The following is an 18,266-nucleotide window of genomic DNA, read 5'->3' on the forward strand; positions in this document are numbered from 1 at the left end:
GGAGTCTGGCTGCAGTTGTGATGGCCAACTTGCTTTGAAGCTCTGGGTCACCTGCTGTGGAAGGGTCCTCGGGGGACAACAGTAGGCCTAGCCTGCATTTACAACCAGCAGGATCAGATGGGACAGCCAATAATGCACAGCTAAATGTCTTTGGAACATAGTTGATTCGGAATTGCCCCAGGAATTCTGTCCACAGATTGAGTAAGCTGTGGACAAGCTGTAGGAAGATAGTGACTAGTCAAGGTGCCAATACATCCAGGTTCCATTAGATGACCCAGAAAATTGTGGGAGCCTTTACCTCAGAAGACACAGATGCGTTTAGAGTCCTTACTAGTAGGGCCTCTACCACAGTGGTGCTCCTTGCAACTGGTGCAGGACAAGCAAGGACAAAGCTAGAGAATGTGCAAGTGCTAGGGCAGGGCCCAAGGGTTTATATAGTAAGTAACCGGGCAAACTTCTCCACCTTCAGATAGTAACTGATAGCAGCCACATGCTCCTATAGCACAGGGAAAGGCCAGAGACGAAGCAGCATCATCCTAAATGACTGTAAGGAGCTTTCCCTGTTAACTTCTTTGTTTATGTGCAGCACGTTTCCTTATCTTGAGCAGCTGCCTGGAGTCACTTTGGTCTTCAGGACACACACCCTTCCACAGCTCCCCCATACTGCATGAAGAGAGCACTTCACCTGTCTCTTGATACATGTGTGCATTCTTTGTAGAGGAATGCTAATCAATTTAGGCCAGGAGACACTGACCATCACCCAAAAGAAAAGCCTGAGTTAAACACAGAAAAGGTTGGTTCCTTTCCCACCCCATCAGCTTCTGCAAGAAGTAGGGAGGGGCAGAGGAATATGGAATGTCCAGCAGAACAAATACCAACTCAGTTTACATTATACACAATGGCTCACTAGTATATCCTCACCCAGTGAACATGCTCACTCCCAACACACATTTAGCCATGATCAAGGCAAACAAAACCCATGTAAGGGAGAATGCACAAAGTTTACAAGACGGGTGCTGGTAGGCAACCCCTCACAAAGGTTACAGGTACCCAGATTATACATTGATGCTGCCAACACTGTCAGTCTACACAGCCTCAGTAGAGTGGGCAGTAGCCACTCTCGGTAAATGAGGGGTGTACTTTACATGCCCCCTTGACCTCTGAGCCAAGGAGTTCAACACAGAGCAAAGAAGCATACACTCTAGAGCTATGTGGAAGAGTTACTATCCCAATGCTATGGAATACATATTGTCTGTGATGCTGTGCAATTCTTTTTTAATCATAACACATGGGTTCAACTTAACCTCTTCTGTGCCTTGGACGAGATGATCTCGTCCAAGGCTACAGTTCCCCTGTGCCTTGGACGAGATCATCTCGTCCATGGCACAGGGGAACTTGGGGGCGCGCTAGCGCGCCCCCCGTGCACCCCCCTTCCCCCCCCAAGTCGGGGATGGAAGGGGAAGACCTTCCCCTTCCACCCCCGACCCCCCCCCACCCCCCCCTGTGATGTCAGCGCGCGCGCGCTGATGTGTCACAGGGGCCTCCCTCGTCGCGCTGGAAGCTCTGCTTCCAGCGCGATTGAAAAAGAAATGCAAAAGCATTTCTTTTTCAATCACTTGGGAGGCCCGGAGGGGCTTCAAAGGGAAGGAAAAGTATTTCCTTCCCTTTGAAGTCCCTCCGAGGGTTTCAAAAGCCGGATTGCTTGCAATCCGGCTTTTGAAACCCCACTAGACACCAGGGATTTTTTTTTTTTTCTTAGAAATTGACAAAAGGGAGCGACCCTTTTTTTTTTTTTTGTTTCATTTTTTTTATTGAGGTGGGGAGCGACCCCTTAGGGGAAAATTATATTTTGGCCATTTCTGCCCCCCTTGGGGGCAGATTGGCCTATTTTGATGAGGCCAATCTGCCCCCAAGGGGGGTAGAAACCACTAGACACCAGGGATTTTTTTTTTTTTTATTGTTATTGACAAAAGGGAGCGACCCCTTGGGCAAGGGTCGCTCCCAGGGGGGCATATTTTCAGGAAGGCCTTTTCTGCCCCCCCTGGGGGCAGATCGGCCTACTATTAGGCCGATCTGCCCCCAGGGGGGGCAGAAACCTCTAGGCACCAGGGACCATTTTTTTTTTTTTTGTTTCATTTTTTTTTTTTTTGGTGGGGAGCGACCCCTTAGGCAAGGGTCGCTCCCATTGGGGGAAAATTATATTTTGCCCATTTCTGCCCCCCTGGGGGCAGATTGGCCTATTTTGATGAGGCCAATCTGCCCCCAAGGGGGGTAGAAACCACTAGACACCAGGGAGTTTTTTCTTTGCGTGAATTTCACGTAAAGGGAGCGACCACTTAGGCAAGGGTCGCTCCCTGGGGGGGAGGGGAATTTATTTTAGGCAATTTCTGCCCCCCCTGGGGGCAGATCGGCCTATTATTAGGCCGATCTGCCCCCAGGGGGGGAAGAAACCTCTAGGCGCCAGGGCAAATTTTTTTTTTGTGTTATTTTTTTTTGTTATTTTTTTTTTTTTTAGAGATGGGGAGCGACCCATCAGGCAAGGGTCGCTCCCCTGGGGGGCAAATTGTATTTAGACCATTTCTGCCCCCCTGGGGGCAGATTGGCCGATTTTAGGTCAATCTGCCCCCAAGGGGGCAGAAACCACTAGGCACCGGGGATTTGTTTTTTGGCGCCAATGTCACGCAGGGGGAGCGACCCCGTAGGCAAGGGTCGCTCCCGGGGGGGGGGGTAGGGGTTGGGGGGGCAAATTTATTTTAGGCCATTTCTGCCCCCCCGGGGGACAGATCGGCCTATTATTAGGCCGAACTGCCCCCGGTGGGGGGGCAGAACACTCTAGGCGCCAGGGCAATTTTTTTTTTGTGTTTTTTTTTTTTTTTTTTGTTTCTTTTTTTAGAGATGGGGAGCGACCCATCAGGCAAGGGTCGCTCCCCTGGGGGGGCAAATTGTATTTAGACCATTTCTGCCCCCCTGGGGGCAGATTGGCCAATTTTAGGTCAATCTGCCCCCAAGGGGGCAGAAACCACTAGGCACCGGGGATTTGTTTTTTGGCGCCAATGTCACGCAGGGGGAGCGACCCCGTAGGCAAGGGTCGCTCCCGGGGGGGGGGTGGGGGTTGGGGGGGCAAATATATTTTAGGCCATTTCTGCCCCCTCGGGGGACAGATCAGCCTATTATTAGGCCGAACTGCCCCCCGGGGGGGGGGGGGGGGCAGAACACTCTAGGCGCCAGGGCAATTTTTTTTTTGTGTGTTTTTTTTTTGTTGTTTCTTTTTTTAGAGATGGGGAGCGACCCATCAGGCAAGGGTCGCTCCCCTGGGGGGGCAAATTGTATTTAGACCATTTCTGCCCCCCTGGGGGCAGATTGGCCAATTTTAGGTCAATCTGCCCCCAAGGGGGCAGAAACCACTAGGCACCGGGGATTTGTTTTTTGGCGCCAATGTCACGCAGGGGGAGCGACCCCGTAGGCAAGGGTCGCTCCCGGGGGGGGGGGGATGGGGGTTGGGGGGGCAAATTTATTTTAGGCCATTTCTGCCCCCCCGGGGGACAGATCGGCCTATTATTAGGCCGAACTGCCCCCGGGGGGGGGCAGAACACTCTAGGCACCAGGGCAATTTGTTTTTAGTGTTTTTTTTTTTTGTTGTTTCTTTTTTTAGAGATGGGGAGCGACCCATCAGGCAAGGGTCGCTCCCCTGGGGGGGCAAATTGTATTTAGACCATTTCTGCCCCCCTGGGGGCAGATTGGCCAATTTTAGGTCAATCTGCCCCCAAGGGGGCAGAAACCACTAGGCACCGGGGATTTGTTTTTTGGCGCCAATGTCACGCAGGGGGAGCGACCCCGTAGGCAAGGGTCGCTCCCGGGGGGGGGTGGGGGTTGGGGGGGCAAATTTATTTTAGGCCATTTCTGCCCCCCCGGGGGACAGATCGGCCTATTATTAGGCCGAACTGCCCCCGGGGGGGGGGGGGCAGAACACTCTAGGCACCAGGGCAATTTTTTTTTTGTGTTTTTTTTTTTTGTTGTTTCTTTTTTTAGAGATGGGGAGCGACCCATCAGGCAAAAGTCGCTCCCCTGGGGGACAAATTGTATTTAGGCCATTTCTGCCCCCCTTGGGGGCAGATTGGCTGAGTTTAGGTCAACCTGCCCCCAAGGGGGCAGAAACCACTAGGCACCGGGGATTTGTTTTTTGGTGCCAATGTCACGCAGGGGGAGCGACCCCGTAGGCAAGGGTCGCTCCCGGCGGGGGAGGGTGGGGGTTGGGGGGGCAAATTTATTTTAGGGCATTTCTGCCCCCCCCCCCCCCCCTGGGGCCGGCTGAGCTACAGGCCAAACACCACAGGTAGGCACCTTGCAAAAAACACCTCTGTTTTCTGTGAAAAAATATGTTGTGTCCACGTTGTGTTTTGGGCCATTTCCTTTTGTGGGCGCTAGGCCTACCCACAGAAGTGATGTACCATTTTTATCGAGAGACTTAGGGGAACGCTGGGTGGAAGGAAATTTGTGGCTCCTCTCAGATTCCAGAACTTTCTGTCACCGAAATGAGAGGAAAAAGTGTTTTTTGGGCCAAATTTTGATGTTTGCAAAGGATTCTGGGTAACATAACCTGGTCAGAGCCCCGCAAGTCACCCCATCTTGGATTCCCCTGGGTTTCTAGTTTTCAAAAATGCACTGGTTTGCTAGGTTTCCTCAGGTGTCGGCTGAGCTACAGGTCAAAATCCACAGGTAGGCACTGCTTTTTATAAAAAAATGTGATGTGTCCACGTTGTGTTTTGGGCCCTTTCCTTTCGTGGGCGCTAGTCCTACCCACACAAGTGAGGTATCATTTTTATCGGGAGACTTGGGGGAACGCTGGGTAGAAGGAAATTTGTGGCTCCTCTCAGATTCCAGAACTTACTGCCACAGAAATGTGAGTAACATGTGTATTTTTAGCCAAATTTTGAGGTTTGCAAAGGATTCTGGGTAACAGAACCTGGTCCGAGCCCCGCAAGTCACCCCTCCTTGGATTCCCCTAGGTCTCTAGTTTTCAGAAATGCACAGGTTTGGTAGGTTTCCCTAGGTGCCGGCTGAGCTAGAGGCCAAAATCTACAGGTAGGCACTTCGCAAAAAACACCTCTGTTTTTTTCCAAAATTTAGGATGTGTCCACGTTGCGCTTTGGGGTGTTTCCTGTCGCCGGCGCTAGGCCTACCCACGCAAGTGAGGTATCATTTTTATCAGGAGACTTGGGGGAACGCTGGGTGGAAGGAAATTTGTAGCTCCTCTCAGATTCCAGAACTTTCTGCCACAGAAATGTGAGGGACATGTGTTTTTTTTAGCCAAATTTTGAGGTTTGCAAAGGATTCTGGGTAACAGAACCTGGTCCGAGCCACACAAGTCACCCCTCCTTGGATTCCCCTAGGTCTCTAGTTTTCAGAAATGCACAGGTTTGGTAGGTTTCCCTAGGTGGCGGCTGAGCTAGAGGCCAAAATCTACAGGTAGTCACTTTGCTAAAAACAGCTCTGTTTTCTGTGATATGTCCATGTTGTGTTTTGGGGCATACCTGTCGCGGGCGCTAGGCCTACCCACACAAGTGAGGTATCATTTTTATCGGGAGACGTGGGGGAACGCTGGGTGGAAGGAAATTTGTGGCTCCTCTCAGATTCCAGAACTTTCTGCCACAGAAATGTGAGGAACATGTGTTTTTTTAGCAAAATTTTGAGGTTTGCAAAGGATTCTGGGTAACAGAACCTGGTCCGAGCCCCGCAAGTCACCCCTCCTTGGATTCCCCTAGGTCTCTAGTTTTCAGAAATGCACAGGTTTGGTAGGTTTCCCTAGGTGGCGGCTGAGCTAGAGGCCAAAATCTACAGGTAGTCACTTTGCTAAAAACAGCTCTGTTTTCTGTGATATGTCCACGTTGTGTTTTGGGGCATATCCTGTCGCGGGTGCTAGGCCTACCCACACAAGTGAGGTATCATTTTTATCGGGAGACGTGGGGGAACGCTGGGTGGAAGGAAATTTGTGGCTCCTCTCAGATTCCAGAACTTTCTGCCACAGAAATGTGAGGAACATGTGTTTATTTAGCCAAATTTTGAAGTTTGCAAAGGATTCTGGGTAACAGAACCTGGTCCGAGCCACACAAGTCACCCCTCGTTGGATTCCCCTAGGTCTCTAGTTTTCAGAAATGCACAGGTTTGGTAGGTTTCCCTAGGTGGCGGCTGAGCTAGAGGCCAAAATCTACAGGTAGTCACTTTGCTAAAAACAGCTCTGTTTTCTGTGATGTGTCCACGTTGTGTTTTGGGGCATATCCTGTCGCGGGTGCTAGGCCTACCCACACAAGTGAGGTACCATTTTTATCGGGAGACTTGGGGGAACATAGATTAGCAAAACAAGTACTATTGCCCCTTGTCTTTCTCTACATTTTTTCCTTCCAAATATAGGAGTGTGTGTAAAAAAGACATCTATTTGAGAAATTCCCTGTAATTCACGTGCTACTATGGTCACCCCGGAATTCAGAGATGTGCAAATAACCACTGCTCCTCAACACCTTATCTTGTGCCCTTTTTGGAAATGCAAAGGTTTTCTTGATAGCAATTTTTTACTCCTTATATTTCAGCAAATGAATTGCTGTATACCCGGTATAGAATGAAAACGCACTGCAGGGTGCAGCTCGTTTATTGGCTCTGGGTTCCTCGGGTTCTTGATGAACCTACAAACCCTATATATCCCCGCAACCAGAGGAGTCCAGCAGACGTAACGGTATATTGCTTTCGATAATCTGACATTGCAGGGAAAAGTTACAGAGTAAAACGTAGAGAAAAATTGATGTTTTTTTCACCTCAATTTCAATATTTTTATTTTTCAGCTGTTATGTTCTGTAGGAAACCCTTGTAGGATCTACACAAATGACCCCTTGCTGAATTCAGAATTTTGTCTACTTTTCAGAAATGTTTAGGTTTCTGGGATCCAGCATTGGTTTCATGACCATTCCTGTCACTGACTGGAAGGAGGCTGAAAGCACAAAAAATTGCACAAATGGGGTATGCCCCAGTAAAATGCCAAAATTGTGTTGAAAAATTGGGTTTTCTGATTCAAGTCTGCCTGTTCATGAAAGCTGGGAAGCTGCTGAGTTTAGCACCGCAAACCCTTTGTTGATGCCATTTTCAGGGGAAAAACCACAAGCCTTCTTCTGCAGCCACTTTTTCCAATTTTTTTGAAAAAAACGAAATTTTCACTGTATTTTGGCCAATTTCTTGGCCTCCTTCAGGGGAACCCACAAAGTCTGGGTACCTCTAGAATCCCTAGGATGTTGGAAAAAAAGGACGCAAATTTGGCTTGGTTAGCTTATGTGGACAAAAAGTTATGAGGGCCTAAGCGCGAACTGCCCCAAATAGGCAAAAAAAGGCCTGGCACAGGAGGGGGAAAAGGCCTGGCAGCGAAGGGGTTAAAGGTGGCAGATTTATGTTTATATGTGAGAAATTCCGATCATTTGATATTTTATGATGGCTTTTATGTGTGCTGTAATATGTTGTTTCATCACAATTAAAAAAAAATCAGTCTTTTTTTTAATCTATCAATTTTACTTTGCTCTTGACCTGTACGTAAGGTTATTAGATTATTTCATGTCATTAGTGGCACTATATTCCTCCTTAGTTTGTCCATTTACACATTGTATTTCTCCTTAGTCATTCCACTTACACACCATTGTAATCCATTGAAATGAACCACGACTAGAACCCTAACAATGAAAAGGCATGTTAAATTAAACCCAAACCTGGAAGATGGTGTCCTTCACGAGTTGGAGTTGTTTGGTAAACGAATTACATAGCACCTTTCACTTGTAAAATAAGTGTGGCAACTAGATCTTCGTATAGGATATGAATTTCCAGCCTGTTTCAAGACTTTTGTACTCATCTGTTGTTTAGAAAACCTCCTACTATATGCTCAAAATGTCCGCAGTGGAAGAAGCCGAAGCCCAGCTCTCTGAGATTGAACTGTTAACCAGCATGTTTCCCACTGAAGATGAATTTGTTGTGAATGATCAACTGGCTTTAGCAGAACTCAGAGACTTTGTTGAAAAGAAGATGCGAAGTGCCCCGTCATCGAAAATCCATTTTACAATATATTTAAAATTGGATGTTTCGGAAACCCTAGAGGTAAGACGCATGCCAAATGCAAAAAACAATTCCTAGCCAAATATTGTGAGTGATTACTCTTTGAGACAACTTTTTTATTTATTTTTTATTGCAGGAGGTTTTCTCTTTGTCATGTTCTTATCCCTTCCGCTACCCAACGGTACTGCCAGAAATTGTTGTCAGGTACAGTACAATTAGCTTTTGCATCTTCACTTTGTACAGATATAATTTTATGGTGTATGCAGTGGAACTGTTCACCCGTCCTAATCACACAATCCCCTTATAAATGCAACCATTCTCACACACACATATACCTTTACGCAAACACCTATGCCCACTCCTGTGGCTATTTACTGACATGTCCAGAAACCACAACATCATGCTGAAAAGACTAAAATTATTTCTATAATTATTTTTATTAAGTTTCAACAAAAGAAAATAATCTATTTCCCAGCAAATAAATAGCAGGTAAACATGGTAAATGTCAGTTATTACTTCTGAGGGCAGTGATTGCTTTGTGTTTGTGGCTTTCTCGCTCTGTAAATGTTGACGCCACTCTTGATATGATGCTAGGGTGTAGCCTTATGCAAACACCTGGTCTTATTTTTAGCCCTCAGGTGGGGTAAGGTTTTCCCCTTGACATGTTAGGATCAACCAAACCCTACATACCCTTATATTATTATCAAGTAAGAAAGAAAAGGATGAGATCAGTTTAAAAAAAATATATATATATTTATTTTTTATAGTTCAGTGCGTTAATAATATAATTTTGTATGTGAAAGATGATTTTAAACATAACAGTTTTAATTCAGTAGTTAAATGCTATAAATATGAAAGCAATGTAAAGTTTCATAGAAAATTAAGACTTAAATGCATTTCAATAATGTTTTTTTATCTAACTAAATTATTTTTGTGTGTGTAGCTAATTTGTGGTGCGAAGTTGAGTTTTGAATTGCACTTCAATGACTTTGTGAAACAGCGGGTGGGAAGCCTGAGCTTTCATGCCACTAGAATGGTAATGTATGGTCTGCCTCTGCTGCACCTCCCACCCTGCACCTTTCCCTTTTTCACAATGATTAAGTAAAAAGATTTGGGCTTAAATAAGGACTGAAGCTTAGTTGTGATAAAGTATGTGCCTCTATCCATTGAAAGTATGGCAAGGGTAATGCCTTTCCAGTTCTCCATCACCACTGGCCGCAGACAGCTTTGGAAATGCGGGGATTCAAAATGTTTACATGTAAGCAGAGTTACTCTTGCCTAATAATCTGAATTCACTAAGTTCATTTTAAAATTCAGTAGAATCCTATTGAATGATACCCGTCTCATCAGAACAGTCCCTGGGAAAAGTTGTAGCTTTTTAGGTTTCTACAACATAGAAGGTTACATTTGGTGTCTGTTTTGTAAGAGCTTGACAAGATCCCAACTGGGTTGAAGAGGAATAACAACAACTATCAAAGAGGAGGACTAAAACCTCTGGAAATTGAGCTGTATTTTGGGGGGTGGGGGGTGGAGCTTCAACTTGACACCCAGTCACTAGCAATTCTGTTACCCTAGATATGATGTTTTGGTTTCCCAATGCAGCACCACTATCCATGGACGAGCAATGGTACCCGTCAATTTTTTTTGAGAAAAGTGAATTACAGAATCTTTCGGCAGTGCTTAGTTGCCGAGGAATGTAAAACACTATTTTGAAGGAAGAGGCATTATGTATTCTGTGCAAGGATGGTGATATGAGTGCCAGATCTTCTTTTTCCAAACACTTGTAGGCAGAATACATTATCAAAGGTGAGGAAATATATTATTGTACTGATGAACAAGCATGGTATTTTAAAGATAGGCATGCATGTTCTTGTACCGATCAGTATTTACTCTCAGGATTCTGCCATACTGCCATTAGGAGTCCCTCACAAGAGCTCATTGCACACCTGCCTTTACATCAATATAGGACAATATACAGCTCAGCACTTAACATTCTTAGCTTCTCTTCACTTTCCAGTCCAGGTTTCTGTCCCACGTCCCTGATGAAAATGGTCCTTGTTGTCCGGTCTGCCTCCAAACCGTGCCCTAGTCACGTCCTGGTTGTTGGTGGTGCTCTATTCTCTCTCTCTAGATTCCTGGTTCCATGGCCTTATGGACCCTTTTTATACCTGCCTTCTGGACGTTTTACTCTGTTGGCTTCAACCTGAACTCTGTTCCTGACTTTTTCCTTTCCAAGTCCAGCCTTCCCTTCATCAGTGGTTCCCCGATTCCTTGCGCCTACTTGACTCCTTGCACCTATCTCACTCCCTGCACCTGTGCTCCTCCCTTGAATCTTCTGCTATTTCTGTCTGGTGAGCCAAGAGTGCAGCAGCTCTCAACTGGCACTACTGTTGAGTCATCTTGCTCTCTGTTTGCTCCTTCTTCTGTATTCCAGGATTGCCTTTTGATTTCTGTTTTCATTGTGATATGAGTCCATGTTACTGTTCTGATTAGTTGCTTGTGTCTGCAGCCTCATGTTTATCCCGTATCTTTGTGCCTGTGTTTGCCTTGTTCTTGGTTCTGACTGCAAACATCCAGACCTGTCTTGCATATGTAAATTCATTGCCTTGTGTTCTGTGTTTTTGTTCTGATTGCCTGTTCCTGTCCTAACCTATTTAGTGTTCAGATTTCCAATATACTCAGTTTTGTGTATTCCAGTTCTGTACTTATTCCTATCCAGCTTTTCCCCTGAGCCCAGTTCCTGTTTCAGCGTACCTTCTACTGTTTCCCTTTGTTTACTGGTGTGTTTATATTGTTGTTCAGATTTCCTTTGTTCCCAAGGGCGCCAGTTAGACTGCAAGGCTTGTGCCTTTGTCGCAGAGAACCACCCACAGCTCTGTCCGCAGAGGAGCTGCTGGATGTCTTCCTGGACTCTGTGAGATTAATCAGTTCTTTGCCTTGTAAGATTTTTTTCACCTCATATAAAGAATACTTCCACTCTCTATGGCGAGTCGTATTTTATCAGATTGAGCTATTTTTAGGACCTACTCACTACTTCTGGTGAGTTGACAAAGAACAGGTGTTCTGTTCAGTCAAAGTGAGGGAGAAATAAAGATGACTTTAAATCTTGTTTTTGTCACATTTGCTCTGTGTTCCGAGACAGACTCAAAAGTCAGTTTGTCTTCTTACAATTACTTTTTCCTTCTGATTGCAGAATTCCAGGATTTTGTAATGTGAACTGTATGACCTGCTGTACAAAGAGTGTGAAATGAATGGCTGTAGGGTGTCAGGTTTTTCATAACACACAACATATAACTAAGTCAACTGTTCAAACATTTTAAAATATATTGTAGTAGTTGTTGAAGCCTGTTTTTTGTACTTGTATGTGATAAAAGAAATATTTTAATAGGATGAAAACAAATAGGAACATTTTACTTGTTGATGTGCAAGTGATAATTATGTTTTCTTAAACCCAGTTTTCACAGTTTATTGTTAATACACTACGTAGTTTTATCAGTAAAGATTCAAGTTAGTTTGGAATCTGTTGGTCCTGGCCTTTTTTGCTGGGTTATCCACAAACGTTTTGCCTTCTTCCCAGCGGCGGCTCCTCCGCTATAGTAGCGGAGTGTCGTCCTCACACCCCGTGTTTATTATGGTTTTATTGTAAAAGGGATTGGGCCACTGGTGATGCAAGTGACTGAGGGGGAGTGCACAGCTGTCTCGGGCCGGCCAAACGCACATGCGCACTGAGCTGTCTCTAGCCTGGCACTGTGTTGCCGGGTTAGAGTGAGCAGGCAGAGGCTCCCACTCTGCCTCGGAGCGCCAAGCCAGCATGCTCCATCCAACCCTAACGCTGCTTTCAAGCTGCCAGCAGCATGAAAGCAGCGTTAGGATTGGCTGCAGGGCAAGCTGGGAGCCTGTGCCTGCAGGGAGGACAGTGGTGTGGTGAGAAAGCTACGTTGTTGTTTTTTTTTTTGTTTGTTTTTCATTATCATTATTATTATTATTATTATTATTATTATTATTATTTTTTGCTTGTTTTCCCCCTGCCAACTCCTTTCCCCGTACAAGCCATGACTGCTTTTTTTCTCCTGTTTTGTCTGACCTGTTTTTGTTGGCTTTAGGACTCTCGGCACTTTACCACTGCTACCCAGTGCTAAAGTGCATATGCTCTCTGTCTAGGTTGTATTGGTGATTGGTTTCTCCATGATTGGCAAATTTGATTTATTAGTAAGTCTCTGGTATAGTGCACCAGGTGTGCCCAGGGCTTGTAAATCAAATGCTACTAGTGGGCCTGCAGCAATGATTGTGCCACCCAAATGAGTAGCCCTGCAAACGTGTCCCAGGCCTGCCATTACAGTGCCTGTGTGTGCAATTTTAAACTGCCACGTTGACCTGGCAAGTGCACCCATGGCACTGTAATGGCAGGCCTGAGACACGTTTGCAGGGCTACTCATGTGGGTGGCAACAGTGTAAGGTAGCCCCATGGACAGGGTGTAGTCAATTTAAAAGCTAGGACGTGCACTGGTGTGTTTTACATGTGCTGCTAGAAAAATACTACTAATTCCGTTTTTTTAACTATTAGGGTAACAATAGGGTAACATGGGAATTGCCTTGAAATATTTTTAACTGTAACTTCCCATTGGGAGCAGATAGAGATATGGAGTTTGGGGTCTCTGAACTCACAATTGAAAAATACATCTTTTGGTGAAGTTTTTTTTTGAATTGTGAGTTTGAAAATGGTACTTTTAGAAAGCGGGCATTTTCTTGCTTACCCATTTTGTGCCTCTGCCTGTCTGTTGAAAACACATCTGGGTCAGGAGGAAATTTAGTATGTTTATGCATTCACTCTTGACAGTCACACAAATGGAGCTGAGGTGTGCCCTGCATATCCTAATGTCCCATCATCAGGCTGATGGGTCTTACTGAGCTATAGTGGCAGGAGGAGATGACACTTGCACCTGAACAGGGCTGTGCCTGTCCTCACGCAAAGCTGTCCCCAAACCCATAGAGTGGGTCTGGACCCAGGGCAGGTAAAGGCAGGGTCTTGTTCACTACAAAGACTTGTCTTTGAAGTTTGCTTACTTCAAAGACAGAAATGGGTATAATTACTGAACTTCTGACACCACATAGTTAGAATCCTTCTGGGCTGAGGAAATTCTGCCAGGAAGATGAGCTGGATGCTGTAGGGGGGACTGCCACTCTGCCTGTTGCTTTGTTGTGCTGGCCTGCTGCTTGCTGCTTCTTTCCTGGGAGTGAAAGGACTGGATTTGGCTTTCTACATCCTGCTTCCAAAGGTTCTCCAAAGGCTTGTACTGAGCTTGTCTCCTGTTAAGAAGTCTAAAGAACATCAAAGACTTCATCTGCCAATGCCTGGGCTCTTCTGCTGAGAGTCCTAACTTGTCAAGTAGTGGCAGCTCCAGTCTCTGGGCCCTTGGAAGTGCAAGCTGGTGACCTGAAGGAGAAAATCCACGCACTGTGCCAGAAGAATCGATGCAGCACCTGTGTCGCGGCTGAAGAATCAATGCAGCGCCTGTTTCACCGCGGTCCCATCAACACAGCGCATCTGGATTTTCCACCCATCGTCTCTGGTCACCAATTTGTCATCCACCCCACATCGCAGTAAGGAACCGAGGCCACATGACCGGAAATCGACTCATTGCCTTTCCTGCAAGGAAAGAATAGACGCATCACCTCTTCTGCCAGTAAGGAACTGACGCACCCCTCACCTGCGAGGAAAGAATCAACGCATGTCCTCCCCTGTGCAGTAAGGAACCAGTGCATCAGTTTGCTTTTCCAACACCTCACCTCCCCTGTGGCCCGCGTCGTCTTTGTTTTTGACGCATCCCAGGTACTTCATGCTAAAGAGATACATCCATTGATTCGTATGGATTAAGTCTTGCTTAAACGTTTAAAAATAGATATTTTGACTTTTGTATGTTGGATTTTTGTATTTCTGGTCTTGTTTTACTTAGATAAATATTGGCTATTTGTCTAAACTGGTGTGAAGTCATTTTGTAGTGTTTTCACTGTGTTACCATGTGTGTACAAATACTTTACACATAGCCTCTGAGATCAGCCAGACTGCTCGTGCAAGCTACCATGGGGTGAGAAGGGGTTATCTTAGCTGTGTGACTTCCTTATCCTGAATAGTTGAGGGTCCCTACTTGGATAGCTTGCAAACCAGTGCCAACTAGAGACCCTATTTCTAACAGATGTTTTTTTGAAATTTATTGTCTGCAAATGACAGTGTGCTACCACATCATGCTTTAGTAATACATTTATTAAAAGTGAGTGTTTAAACGTAAAGTGAGAAAGGCTCCTGCCCTGACAGCAACGCTATTAGTAAACCAAGAGGCAAGTCATGGATCATGTGTACCCTATATGTGGGCTAGATTCTTATTATACATGGAGCAAACGTTTAATTTATTTAATCGAACAGGGTTATTTTTTTTTGTACAGCAGAAATGCTGAACTCGTATGTTTGAATGTGCACTCATGTGAGAATGAAGAAAAAGGCAACCCTGTAATATAAAATATTTGCCTAGGATCCCACAATTTGAGACCCGTTTACGGGTCAAGAACATTAGAGTTAGGTCGATTACTCAAGTTCCTCGACCTGCAGGTCTAGTAAAATTTTTATGCTTTTTAGAGGCCTGAACTATCATTTATGATAGTTGTCCTGTTTCCCTTGTCCCCTTTTGTTGTAGTATTAGTGTTATTGTAAGAAATTGGGTATTGGTAGACTGGGCTGTGAGCCCTGGTCAAGCAGCAACCACAATCCTTGTCAGGGAAGTCACACACAAACCCCAAATTAACCTGTGCTCAACCCCCTGGTAGCGTCATACTTTGGCAATGTGTAAGGCATTTGTGTAATGCTTCAGACAGTAAAACAGTGAAAACACCACACAAAAAGGATCCCACTCCGTTAGAAAAATAGAGCAAAATGTGTAGGAAGCTGGCCTGGTGTGTGAGGAGCACCTATGGTGTTATCACCTTATACCAGGTCCAGGTATCCCCTATTAATGAGGTGTAGGCAGTGTCTAGGAAGCCAGGGCTCTCTAGAGGTAGCTGTTGATGAGCAGCCAAGACTTAACTAGGAGACATGCAAAGCTTATGCAATATCATTGTAGTCACACAGCACTTACACACATGAAAGAACCACACCTTGTTTACAAAACAAAAACGGTACTTTATTATGGTAACACAAATACCAAAATACTATGTAGGCAATGCCCAAACTGGAGGTTAGTAAACACACTAATATGTACACATTAGGAGTCGGTGATTAGCATAACAGCAATAGAAAACAGTGAAAGCTATAGACAATACTGATGGCCCTATTTGGGGAAAAATACATATACAAAGTAAGTGGAATGCGAAGGTCGGGCCTCTACCTAAGGAAGTTGAATCAATAGAGGGGAGCTAGGAAATCCACAAGGTAAAAACAAGAGTGCTCACCAGCGACCAGGAGAAAAGAGGTAAGCATCTGGTATCCCCAAAACCAGCAAAAGCACTTCAGAAGAGTATAATGCCAGACCCAAGCAAGAGTGCAAGAAACCAAAGGTGGATCCTGTGAAGGAAGGGGACAAAGTCCAGTTCACGTTGGAGTGTTCGGTCGTGGCAGGAGCCACTACTGAACCTGTCTGTGGATGCAGGACAACGTCGACGGTGAACAAAGACAATCAGTAGTGCAGCAACGGTGCAGCCGATGAGTTCCTGAAGTGATTTAGTCGACGTTCCACGCCGGAAGAAGGATTGCAGTTGGTCAGTAGTGTGGAAGAACCACCAGCAAGCCTTGGCAAAGGCAACTGCTGTGAAAGAAGAAATGTGGAGCTGATGGGGACCAGCAAGGTCCAGGGGGACTCAACCCACAGAGGGATTCCCCGGTGACCCTCAGCCATGAAGAGAGTCGCAGAAAGAGGAGGTTACCCCCACAGGCAGCAAGCACAGGAGTCGCGGTGGGGCCCACACAGCACACCTAGAAAGGCTGCAGAAGCACGCAGAGGGCTGTGAGTTGCAGCAAAAGGTTCTGGGGCTATACAGAGCCTGAAGATCCCTTGGAGGAGATGCCAACATGCCTTGGTAGCTGCAAGAGACGCAGTGCACAGGGTACTGGTCTGCATTGAGAGTCAAGGGCTTACTGTCTCCAAACTTGGACAGCTAGTAGAGAGGACCGAGGGGACCACTTCAGACCACCACCCGTGATGCAGGATCCACGCAGCTGTGAAGGAGAGGAGATCCATGCACCCGGTCGTCGTTGCAGTTGGTGTCTGCGGATGCAGGAGAGTGGCTCCTTTACTCCAAGAGAGATTCCTCCTTGCTTCTCGTGCAAACTGAAGACTTGCCGCCCTCCGAGGATGCACAGCCTAGGAAATGTTGCAGTTGCTGAAAGGCGCCATGTAAACAATGTTGCAGGCATAGTCGTTGCTGTGGATGCAGATTGGTGGTTCCTGGAGGGTCCAGTTGCAGTTCCAGTGGCCAGAAGGTGAAAAACGATGCAGAGGAGTCCAGCTGGAATCTTGCATTTCGAATCTGAGGACCCACCCAAGAGGGAGACCCTAAATAGCTCAGGAATGGGGACTGGTCACCTAGCAGGGTGACCACCTATCAGGAGGGGGCTACGTCACCTGCCTGTCGTGGCCACTCAGATGCTCCCAGGGGCCTCTGCCCACCTTGGATTCAATATGGCAGAATTGAGTGGCCACCTGGAGGAGCTCTGGGCAGCATACCTGGGGTGGTGATGGACAGGGGAGTTGTTACTCCCCTTTCCATTGTCTAGTTTTGCGCCAGAACATGTCCTTGTACTGGTGCAAACCGGTTTAAGGAAGGGGGGCACCAAATGTACCCTTCAAAGCATACAAGTGGCTTTGGGAGGGTACCCAACATCCTGACATCAGGCAAAAAGTTTGGGTAACCATGCCAAAACAAGAGTACTTTCCTACAAAATGTAATAAGTGAAACAAGGCTAAAATGGCAAATCAGTAGAAGCAGAGTTATACATTTTTAAAGAATAAAGTGAAAAATAGCTGCAGGTGGTGCTTTCTGCTTTTACGTGCTATCTGGTCACGCTGTACCGGGTCAAAGGCAAATGTTCAGGCCGACCGCGATGACAAAGCGGGTCGTATACAGTCCCAGATCAGTCCTGCTGAAGGTTTACCTTCTCAAGTTTTGTGCCAAGAGGCCCATTCACATTGGAGAGATCGCAGGGAGCAAGGAGAGCCTCGTGGGTGGTGGTCGGTGTGGTGCAAAGAGTAGGCCCTACATCGAGGATGAGGAGGGGGGGTTTGGGTGCTTGTGCTTTCTGTTGTCGGTCCTCTGTGGGCGATCAGTGCTTGCTGTGCGACGAGATGGGCTGGTGGAGGTATGCAGCCCTTTGTGTGGAGGCAGGACACTGCCTATTCAAGTGTAAGTGGGGCTGTGCCCAGCTCCTCCCATCCAGCCTGCCAGTGATGGCCCATCCAGTCACACCTAAGCTCCCAATGTGTGTGGCTGTTATGGAGGAATAAACAAAGCCTAACTGTCACCCATGCCCAGTCATGTGACCCAGAGACAGACTGCAGGCACCAAATGCCTAAGGCAAGAAAATGACAACTTTCTAAAAGTGGCATTTTCAGAATTGTAATTTAACATCTGCCTTCAACATAAGTTATGATCTTAAAGTAAGATTCTTGAGACACCAGGCAAACCAGTTACCTTCTGGAAATTACTCTTATATAATGTAATAAGGTAATCCCAATGTTATCCTATGGGAGAGGTAGGCCTTGCAGTAATGAAAAGCGAATGTAAAACATTTTCACTTCCTGGAAATGTTAAACTGAAAAGTACATGTCCTACTTTTTAAATACAGTGCACCCTGTCCTGGGGCTGACCAGGACCTACCTTAGGTGTGACTTGTATGTATTAAAACATAGGTTTGGGCGTGGCAAAAGAAACATTTGTCAGGTCAAAATCACAGTTTAAAAACTACACACACACACACACACACAGAGGCATGCTTAAGGAGCTACTTAACTGGGTGGCAAAATCCGTGCTGCAGACCCACTAGAAGTATTTAATTTACAAGTCCTGGGCACATGTAGTGTCGCTTTACTAGGACAAGTAAATTTAAATATGCCAATTGGGTATAAGCCAAACTAACATGTTTTAACGAGAGAGCACAAGCACTTTAGCACTGGCTAGCAGTGGTAAAGTGCACAAAGTCT

At 46.0% G+C, this 18,266-nt stretch overlaps 1 protein-coding gene across 1 annotated transcript in view; it reads left to right on the forward strand.

Annotated features, from left to right (window-relative positions):
- RWDD2B (RWD domain containing 2B) overlaps positions 1-18,266 on the forward strand; it is a 56,931-nt gene that overhangs the window by 9,005 nt on the left and 29,660 nt on the right. Inside the window, exons 2-3 of the mRNA XM_069204075.1 lie at positions 7,894-8,124; positions 8,219-8,286. Coding sequence (XP_069060176.1) covers positions 7,909-8,124; positions 8,219-8,286 — 284 coding nt within the window. The 5' untranslated portion in view covers positions 7,894-7,908. The remainder of the gene's footprint in view (positions 1-7,893; positions 8,125-8,218; positions 8,287-18,266) is intronic.

The sequence above is a fragment of the Pleurodeles waltl genome, chromosome 8 (genome assembly GCF_031143425.1).
Source record: "Pleurodeles waltl isolate 20211129_DDA chromosome 8, aPleWal1.hap1.20221129, whole genome shotgun sequence".
Classification (NCBI taxonomy): Eukaryota; Metazoa; Chordata; class Amphibia; order Caudata; family Salamandridae; genus Pleurodeles; species Pleurodeles waltl.